The sequence below is a fragment of the Heptranchias perlo genome, chromosome 34 (assembly GCF_035084215.1).
Source record: "Heptranchias perlo isolate sHepPer1 chromosome 34, sHepPer1.hap1, whole genome shotgun sequence".
Lineage (NCBI taxonomy): Eukaryota > Metazoa > Chordata > Chondrichthyes > Hexanchiformes > Hexanchidae > Heptranchias > Heptranchias perlo.
The window spans coordinates 11,751,854-11,761,785 of record NC_090358.1 but is presented as its reverse complement, the minus strand read 5'-3'; the positions used below and the strand labels follow the sequence as shown (position 1 = coordinate 11,761,785).

Here is a 9,932-nt window from a genome sequence, read left to right as displayed (position 1 = left end):
ATAGCCAAGGAGTTGATGGACTTATTTCTTCCACATTATTAATCCATACATTTTTATGGCCTTGATACCCTTGGTTACATAACCTGTTCAAAACTGAACAAAAATTACCAAATAAAAAAAACTCACTTACCTTAGAGACTTTCATTCTTCAAATATAAGCACCTTTCACATCACAAAGCAGCTTATTCTGTCTTTCAGAAAGATTACTTATGTATTATCGGGGTGATGTTTGTTCAATGCATTTGTCCTTTTTTTACTTCTGGGGAAAAGGAAAATGTCGGGAAAGGGAAGACAAAGAGAATCGGATATCATGGAATCAAATCCTACTGATTCCTCCTAAGTGCTCTAGAATTACTCCTACCGATAACCAGCTCTATATAGTGCCTTTCAAACGGTCTCAAGTGCTTGGAACAATGACTTATGTAGGCAAATTGATCAAGGTAGAGAAGTTTACTCAAAAAAAAATTGTTAGCTTAATTCATAACTGGAAGTTTTCCTCTGGTCACATCCTCCATACAACACTAAGAATTTATTTAGTAGTGTACCCTCAAGAGAGGTGGACTTTTCAGACAAGGTCAGGTTTTCAAAACTGCAAATCCTTCCTGGAAGCAACCTAGTTTCAGGTAAAAATGAGACAGTCGAGTAGCAGTTTTATTGAATCTCTCCTAAATTAACTACCAGAAGTTTCCCTAGTGTGTGCTTGTACTGTAAGCAGGTAAACTCTAAGTGTAAAGTATATTAGCCACTGCTTAAAATGCACTTTTCCATGAGATTCAATCAACTCTAGCTTCGCAAAATGGCCTTGTCCTGTCAGTGGAAGTTAAAGCAAGAAGCAATCACAGTCAAATCTACAATCCAATTCTGCAAGATCAAAGTAGGTTAAAAAAAGGAATTTTTCTGTGAAGAGTAAACAAAAATTAATATCCTCAGGAAGAATTGGTCCAAGAGCAGCTTCTTTCATAGTAATTGAGGTATGCTTTATAGAGTTCACCAACTCTTGGCCAAAACCAAAGCAACCATCAAGGTTATCATCCACATGTAAAAGTTTGACACTGCAAAAATTGTAATAATTCAAAATAGCAGGTATCAGTTTGTGGAGCGCCAAATTGATATCAGCACAGGCCGAGAGATGTCTGAAGTTAGTCTCATAGGGTCTCAGGATAATAAAAAATTAAGCAACACATGCACTGGAGTACAGAGCAACAGCACACAGTAAATTCAGTTACATTAATTATGAAGAATTGAGCAGAGGCCTGGAGCTTCCCCAGCAATGACCTTGTGCCTGGAGAGGGAGATGAGAGATAAAAATGTATCGAAGACTTGTACAGTTAGAGTTGATTGGTTAAATTGCAAAATTCATACAGCCAAAGTGTTTCTCCTTAAGCAGTGATTCTGTAACAGCCCTGAACTTCATTTTGTCAATGGCATTGTAAATAAATTCTAGTAACAAATTTTAGTAACAATTTAAGTTAGACAACATTTTATTAAAAACAGTTTATCCATTCAAACAGAACAGTGACCAGCGATGTGTTGTCTAAATTACTATATATAAAAAAAATAATCAGACATTCTGATAACAGAAATTACGTAAACATACAACAGTCTCAATACCCAATTACAAAGGTTGGCAATCCTTAAAATTACATTGTAGCTCACACAACAGGTAAGCTTCCACTAAAGCTGTTGGAAATCACTTCAGTACAAAACAAAAAGCAGAACAATAAAGCTAATCAGACATGCTGTATTTTCCTGTACATCACATGGTTTCATTCACGCATTACGATCCATGCGCACATCTATCTCTCTCCCACTGATCTTTGTGCCATTCATCATTCTGCAGGCTTTCTCTGCTGCTTCTGGGGAATCAAAACGCACGGTCCCACAACCCTTGGACTTGCCATTTTCCATTTTTATTTCAGCAAACATTACATGGCCTAAAAGGCAACACATCAAGAAAAATCAATCTTCCCATATCACCATTGATAACATTAGGGCAAAATAACAGGATTAGATAAACACTCACCACACTGACTGAACTTTTCCTTTAGTTTCTGCCAGGTTAGATCATATGGAAGCTGAAAACAAAATATTTACAATTGGTATTTGTGTGTGTTTTTGTTTTAATATAAAAAAGCTTTAGAAATAGCCAATTGCTACTTACATTTCTTGCAAAAATCTGGCAGCCTCGGAAGCCACTTCCACGGTCTCTTAATCCACTTCCCATTGATCCGGTGTTTAAGCTTCCATATCCACGATCCATATCCATACTCCTGTCGAGTCCTAATCCCATTCCAGTTCCCATTCGATCAAGGCTGGAACCCATGCGATCCATACCCATTGCCATGCCTCCTGCCATGCTATTCATACCTGCCATTCCACCACCTATGGTGCACAACAGACCAACAAAAAAAAAAAATTGGCTTTTCAATCACACATTTCAAATTATCTTACATTCAGCTTCAGCTCAGTGGTAGCACTCTCACTTCTGAATTCAAGCCCTCACTCCAGAGTCTTGAGCACATAATCTGTCAGAAGTGTCCTCCTTCAGGTGAGACATTAAACTACTGCCCTCTCAGGTAGATATAAAAGATCCCATGGCACTATTCAAAGAAGAGCAGAAGAGTTCTATGCCCTGGCCAATATTTATCCCTCAACCGATATGACTAAAATACAGATTAACCGGTCATTATCTCACTGCTGTTTGTGGGACCTTGCTGTGTGGAATTGGCTGCCGCGTTTCCTACATTACAACAATGACCACACTTCAAAAAGGTATTTCATTGGCTGTAAAGCGCTTTGGGACATCGAGATTATGAAAGGCACCATATAAATGTAAGTTCTTTCCTTAATTGTACTCTAGTGCTTCATATAAGCACTCAAATGTTATTGCACAAATATCCATGTGGAGTAGTATCAAAGTGCGAAGTATCAAGGTTTTCAATGCTGCTTCAAAATTAATATAGCAGCAAAACTGAAGTAAATAAGCTGCAATGCTGTGTACACTCCACCAGAACTCTTGCATCAAAACACCCAAAATTAGTTTAGAGAAAATGACCTTGCAGTGCAATAGTTTTGAAGGCTTTAAAGTGTCATCCTCCAAATCAAGTTGCTCATTTTCTTCTATGTCCCTTCTTGTTCAGAAAGAGCCACATCATGTCAAGTTAGAACCACCTTATGAAATGAACTTCTATAGGCAACTCAAATGAATAAAAACCACCTAAAATTCATGACGTAACCAAATCAAAAGGAACCAGTAACCAAGTCTCTGAGTTTTGAACAAGATGTTTCAATGTGGCTACTCAACAGCACACTTGCCACAAATCAACATTTCTTAATTGGGTCATCTTTGGGCCCTCAGCTGTATCACGTACAGCAGACAGGCTCGTTTCTGGGGTGATGAGAGATTGTATGAAAATATAATATGATTGGCATGAAACATTTCCAGGCAAGTTATTAATCAAGACTTTTACAAAGAGAAACTCCCTGAATCAAATGGGACAAGTGGTATCCCCCAAGGATCTGTTCTGGGGCCAAAAAGGCTAATGGAATGTTGGTCTTTATCTCAATACAAAAGGGAAGGAGATTATGTTTCAGTTGTATAGAGCTGTGATCAGACCCCATCTGAAGTATCGTGTTCAGTTTTAGGCACCGCATTTCCTATGTTTCTAACGATGCACCTTAACCCCAACCTCACAGGCACTTTCCATTGTAGTGGTGAGAACTTTTCATTTTCCACTTGAGCCATTCTTGTCTCTGATTAAAATTCCAATTAGTGATGAATAACAGACAGCTTTCAGTAGACCTATGGTTTCGTAAAGGTTTTGCATACAGAGAAAGCCAGAATGGGCTGCATTCAAATCCAGGTTCCAACCCCCAAACCGCATAGACCACCAGACAAGATTTCTATGCAAAATATTTTCAACAGGATTAATGCTAGTTATGATAACAAGCCACCAAGTTATCCGTAAGTGGATTAAAACGGTACCCAATACTTCAAAATCATCCCCCCACCACCAATAGTCCCAAAATTGGAACATGTTAGAATGAGATTACTGCAATTACAGCCAATGCATCTGTTTAAAAGCAATGGCAGCAAAAGTGGGCTGCATCATCTCCCACAGGAAGCAGTTTAAAAAAAAAGTTCTTGATATTTTGTCCACCACATATCTTGTGATAACTCCATTCAAAATGTTAAACATTTGAACTATTAAGAAATAAAACCTACCCAATCCAGATGCCATTGGGCCCATGCCAGTAGTACCCATTCCACCTCCCATGCTTCCTCCAAGACCTGCACCCATTCCACCTCCTAAAAGGGAGTTAAAAACAAATATTTTCCATTTATAGACAACTCACTTAAAAAAAAACTGCAGCCATTAGTCTTTGAGCAAAGGCTATGCATTTACTCCTCTAAACACATTGAAATTAGATGAACAAACATTCCTGCTAAATTGCATAAGACAGCTCCCCTAGCTAGATCTCTGCAGCAACCATCTCATAAGAAGTGAGCACATGGCATGGGCAGCAAATGTTTTCCAAGTACTCCATTTGGTAAAACAAAAGGCCGTTTGGAATTTAATTCAACTTTTCATCTCCACAGAAGCCTGCGACTACAGACGTGAGTTGCATCAACAGTGTGAAGTGCACGGCTTCTTCAGATAGGCACTGCATAAAGGAATTAGATGAAAGGGAATGCTTGAAAAATGGAAATTTTCAACCAGTGAACTTTACTGACTGAAGTTATTGAAATCAAAAGTATTCCAAACAACCATCAATATCTATAATTATTCAAAAGATAATTTTTGTACACAGCAAGATGAAAGATATTAGTGCTAGGAAATGGAATATTCCATTTTGGACATCCAGTGTGGTATCAAGTGCTCCCTTTTCTATACATCAATGTCCCTCAGCCCTGCCGCACCAGTGTGACATTTTTCACTTCCCCCAGCCATGAGCATAAATAACAAAGCCAATTTCAGAAAGCCTTGTGCTGTGTGCCACATCCACTGGGCACTGGATTAAGGCTGCCAAATTCATTCCACATTGGGCAGCACTCAACATGCATTTCATAGTGTAGGTGGGCTTTAAGCCTAGGTCTCAGTATCTAACTCACCATAACACCCAGTTCCCCATATAATTTAAAAAACAAAAGCAAAACATTAAAAAACAATTCCTGACAACTTTGATTTTCCTAATTATCTGGAAGTATTTCCTTTCCAATACATCTTACAGAAATAATTAACAGCCAAGATGACATATCTGCTTTTGTTCAACTGCATTATAAAAGATTAGTCAGCTTTAGCAGAATTATTACTTTTTGTTTTAAAAAAAGAAATTCAGTTCATAGAACAGGATAAAGCTGCCATTAGAGAAACAATGCAAAACACCATTCCTTTAAGGTTTCAACTTGTAGCATCTTCACAATCTTTCCCCATCTTGCTTGAAAACCCACTTACAACTCAAGCATTACACACAAAGGAACATGTATCAGACAAAACAAGCTTGTTGAAAATGGCTAGAAATTTGCAAAACACTAACAGAAAAAGTGATGGATCAAGCTAGATCGCCACGAAGTTGTCTACACTTCTCATCCAGCTATGACAAATTTTCCCTTCCCTGCCACACTCTCCACTCCCATTTCACAAAATGAGAGGTTATAAATTATTCAGCAAATATAAAATTGATCTCATATCTTAAGTTCTCAATCTTGGATACCTCAAAAGAGTCACACTGAACCCTCAAGTAAATGATGTAGCCAAAATAATTTATGACGATAACTTTGCAAATTTGGGTATGTATGGGAATGGGGTGGGGGAAGATAGGAAAGAGGAAGGAATCCTTTGAAAAAGTTGGGTTCTCCAAATGAGTCACAAAAGAACATTTTAAATGGTGCATCCTTTGCTTAGCCTTAATTTTGACAAGCAATATCCACGTCATGGAACTACACATCATATCACACAAAAGTTTGTCTTCTTATTCTTACCCATTCCTCCAAATGAGTCCCCAAAGCCACGGTTCATTCCCATATCACTTCTTCCAAATTCTCGATCAAAACTGCCTCCCATGCCAGTAGACCCCATTCCTGCACGGTACATATCTGGAACAAAAATATAAAAGTAATGATCTTGTTTTGAAAAGCAAAGCAGATTCAAAAAAACTCACCAGGAAATTAAGTGAAGTTTTGAAAGTTATATTTTTGCAGCAGAAACCAGAAGGCTTCAAGGAGGGATTTCCCCACTTGTACACACATTTAAGTTCTGTTTACAGAATAGTTTTCACACTAAAAGGAAAACGTTAGAGGTCATCAGATATATAAAAGTTCCTGAGGCTGGCACAAGGTTAACCCTGCCCTTCATAATTAGTCCCATGAAATCAATCATACAGTATGACAATAAGTCCTTAATTCATCAGTTCCAGAAGATACTCAAATGCACCATAACGAAGCCTGATTCTGTCCTCCTCAAATATCCATATGGGCACTTCCAGCAGAGGGTTGCTGGATAGTGATGAGGAGAAGGAACTCTTGACCCATTTCTCCCAAAAAATAAACTTAAGGGCACTAAGACCAATTGGCACAGCCCCCTTCAGTTAACTCCATACAGACCATGGATAGAATCTGGGATGATCTTGGTTTTCATTTCAGCTATTCAGTGGATAAACTCATTGAATCACAGCAGGAACCAAGTAATGTGATTTATTATATGTTTGATATTCATTAATGAGTACACCACCTGGAAGCCAAAGTGACCACAATCCATAAAAGTACTAAACATATTATAATACCTCAACCATTAAAAAATAGAACCCTTACCTCCTATATTGCTTCCCATTCCACCTACGCTGCTGCCCATCCCTCCAATGGCACTCATGTTGCTGCCCATTCCTCCCATATTTCCGCCCATTCCTCCCATGTTTCCGCCCATTCCTGCAGCCATACTTCCTCTGAAGTCATCCATAGTACCCATACCTGCAATATAAAATAAAAAGTCACCAAACTGATCAAAGCTAATAATGACTCAAGACAAACAGAAAAAAAAAGTTACCTGCCATTCGACCCATATTTCCCATGCCACCCATGTTTCCACCACCGTATCCTCCCATGTTGTTCATAACGTCCATCCCACTGCTAAAACCACTGGGACCACTCATTCCTTTAGGTAGGAAAAAAAAAAGATTTGCAATAGAAGATAAAATAAATTTACACTTTAAACACTTGGGTTCTTAACAAACACAGAAAACTCACCTCCGCCCATTCTGTTCATTCGCCCATAGGCTGGCCCATCCATTCCAATTCCTAGGAAAAACACAAGAGGTTAAGTAGGAGTAATCATATATTCAGATTTAACTTTTTAAATTTGCCACACAATATGAACTAGTTGTACATAACTTTCCTTTCTCATTCAGAATCTTAGACAAGTTCCAAGTCTCATACCTCCAGATCCCATATTGCCCATTCCACTATTCATATTCATTTGATTTGAACCTATCGGCTGGCCACCAGGTCCAAGTCCCATTCCAATACCTCCAAGTCCACCTGAAATCAACCAAAACAGCAGGCATGAAACCAATACACTAGAGGAATCATGCAAAGCAGTAAATTTCTTCATGACAAGTGCTTTACTAGTGTGGCACATATCTAAACAGATGCATTATATAGTTCGTATTATATCTTGTATTAGACTTACGAGGTAACTGTGATGTCTTGTTCTCCATGGAACGGAAGTCATCATGTGGAACAGATCTATCATCCTTTATAAAAAAGGAAAAAATGTGGTTTGTAGCTGGAGAATTAATCTATTTCCAAGCTGTCCCACATCATAGTTGTAATAAAGTAATCAAATCTTACCATTTTCACATGCATTGGTCTGTCGAACAAAAGCTGTCCATTGAACATAGCTATTATCAAGTTAAGGAAACTGAAATAGACAGTGCCTAATTCTGTAAAAGGAGCTCTTAGCTATTTATGAAATACATAACAGATTGCAGAGGGATGTGCCTACTACAAACTGCAGTAAATGTGCATCACCTGAATACACTTTTCACTAGCATTTATTAAACACAGCTGACACACATTTTTGTAAAATCGACAGGCACAGTGCACAAACAGCAAGGGTATCATACAGCTCAAAATGTTCAGCTGACAAACTGCAAGAGCATAACTCAACTTATTAAGCCATCTAAATGCAGATATTTCTCAGAACATTGAGAATCCTTTTCAGACAAAAATAAATCTTACTGACTAGAAAAGTGGTGAGACCAGCCAAAGCATAGAGATCAACTGCCCAAATATTGCAACGAATCACTGCAATGATTCTGTAGTTGTAGGTATGGTCAGCATCTTTTATATGAAAAGAATGTAACTTTGCATTACTCTGCAGCATCCACATACCAACTTTTAATACAGAATTCCAACATAGTGGAAGATGCACTTGGCTAAATTTCTGGTTTTGCTATAAAAACCATAAAGAGCAAAATATATGCACTCATGTCCAAATGAACCATTTAACATGATTTCTCCTGAGAAAGTCCCAATAAAATCAATGCAGACAAGTTATATGGCCCAGAATTTGCTGAAAAAAAGACGCTGCATGAACGAAGCACGCTGTTATTAATGTGCGAATTGGCCATCAACTTGTGGCAAGAAAGAGATGCCCATGAATTGAGAAGTGTCACAAATTGCTAGCTGATTTGCACTGCTCCGTCATTAGTTCCATGAAAACAGCATCTCGCCCTTAACCTCCCAATGATTTTCATGAAGTTGCTGCATTTGCAAGTTAATTGCCCATTAAATTTGCCACCGAAAGTTAAGTCTAGTAATTAATAACGCAAGTACCCCTTTAACGATGTGATCATTATTAATCAACCTCTCTTGCCCAGAAAGTGAGCAAAAGTGTGGCGTCTCATTCCTTTGGGTAATGAATTGTTGGAGATTTTAAAAATGTCAATTTTTTTTTTAAGTCTTAATTTTCCTCTGCCGCTTTCTCTTAACCTCTTTCTGTACCTGAATTGACATTGAATTCATCCACAAATTGACCCTCTATCTCAGTCCTTCCTGTTTATTTCTCAGTTCTTAAATCTGATTAGTTATGGAGATACACTGTTTGTCCTGTTGTTCACCAAGGTCCCAGGTTGCCTTTGCCCTTGGCGCTGTTATCAATTCACACTTCCAGCAAACTTTGTACGCAAAAATTTTTTGAGCTGAAATGAGCATGAACAAGTCTAACTTACAGGACATGCAGTGAGATGCCCTGCTCCAACAAATTCTGGACCTATATCTATCTTGGTTATGTGTTTAAATGCCACATCAACATCTAAAAACAATCCATGCTCCTCCTTTAAAAGCACAGAAACAGAGATTTTGAAGATTATCTTCAAAAATATTTGCTTTGCAGCAAATTCCGTTATCTTAAACTATCACTATGGGGGAAAAAAGATACAGATAGCTTGAACGGCTTCAAGGGACTGTTCAAAAATCACAGTTCCTATTCCACGACTCTTGCCATCTTTGTCTTCTTTGATATCTGCACGTTTTACTGTCCCAGCCATGGAAAATACTTCTTTCAGCTTCTTCCAGCCTACTTTAAAGTCAAGCTAAACACAAACAGAAGCAGTTTTACAGAAGTTTGAAACAGCACAATTGTCTTTCAATTTTTTTTTGGGGGGGAGGGGGGGGGGGGAGAAAGAGAGAAAAATGAAACACACTTACATTAGCAACAAATACAGTTGGTAAAAGTCTGCCAGCCTGCAGAGCAGTGAGGACCTCAGGGGGGATATTTGGGTTGTTGACAAGATTTGGTGGCAAATTAACAATTGGTGAACCCATATCTGGCCCAGGCCCACCAGGGTACGAACCACCACCAGCACGCTGCATAGCTCTGCGGGCATGCTCTCCATCAGCATCCTACATGAAATAAAGTTATGTTCAAGACATT

The 9,932-nt window shown here is 38.4% G+C and overlaps 1 protein-coding gene across 2 annotated transcripts in view; it reads right to left on the bottom strand.

Annotated features, from left to right (window-relative positions):
* Window positions 1-1,463: 1,463 nt before the first annotated feature.
* LOC137301795 (myelin expression factor 2-like) overlaps window positions 1,464-9,932 on the bottom strand; it is a 32,041-nt gene continuing 23,572 nt past the window's right edge. For both annotated transcript variants that reach the window (XM_067971430.1, XM_067971429.1), the window contains 13 exons: window positions 9,707-9,901; window positions 9,438-9,591; window positions 7,847-7,896; window positions 7,686-7,749; window positions 7,433-7,534; window positions 7,244-7,294; window positions 7,044-7,151; window positions 6,812-6,967; window positions 5,984-6,097; window positions 4,226-4,309; window positions 2,162-2,382; window positions 2,024-2,075; window positions 1,464-1,934 (listed from right to left, as the gene is read on the bottom strand). In XM_067971430.1, the coding sequence (XP_067827531.1) occupies window positions 1,771-1,934; window positions 2,024-2,075; window positions 2,162-2,382; window positions 4,226-4,309; window positions 5,984-6,097; window positions 6,812-6,967; window positions 7,044-7,151; window positions 7,244-7,294; window positions 7,433-7,534; window positions 7,686-7,749; window positions 7,847-7,896; window positions 9,438-9,591; window positions 9,707-9,901 (1,515 nt within the window). In that variant the 3' untranslated portion in view covers window positions 1,464-1,770. The remainder of the gene's footprint in view (window positions 1,935-2,023; window positions 2,076-2,161; window positions 2,383-4,225; window positions 4,310-5,983; window positions 6,098-6,811; window positions 6,968-7,043; window positions 7,152-7,243; window positions 7,295-7,432; window positions 7,535-7,685; window positions 7,750-7,846; window positions 7,897-9,437; window positions 9,592-9,706; window positions 9,902-9,932) is intronic.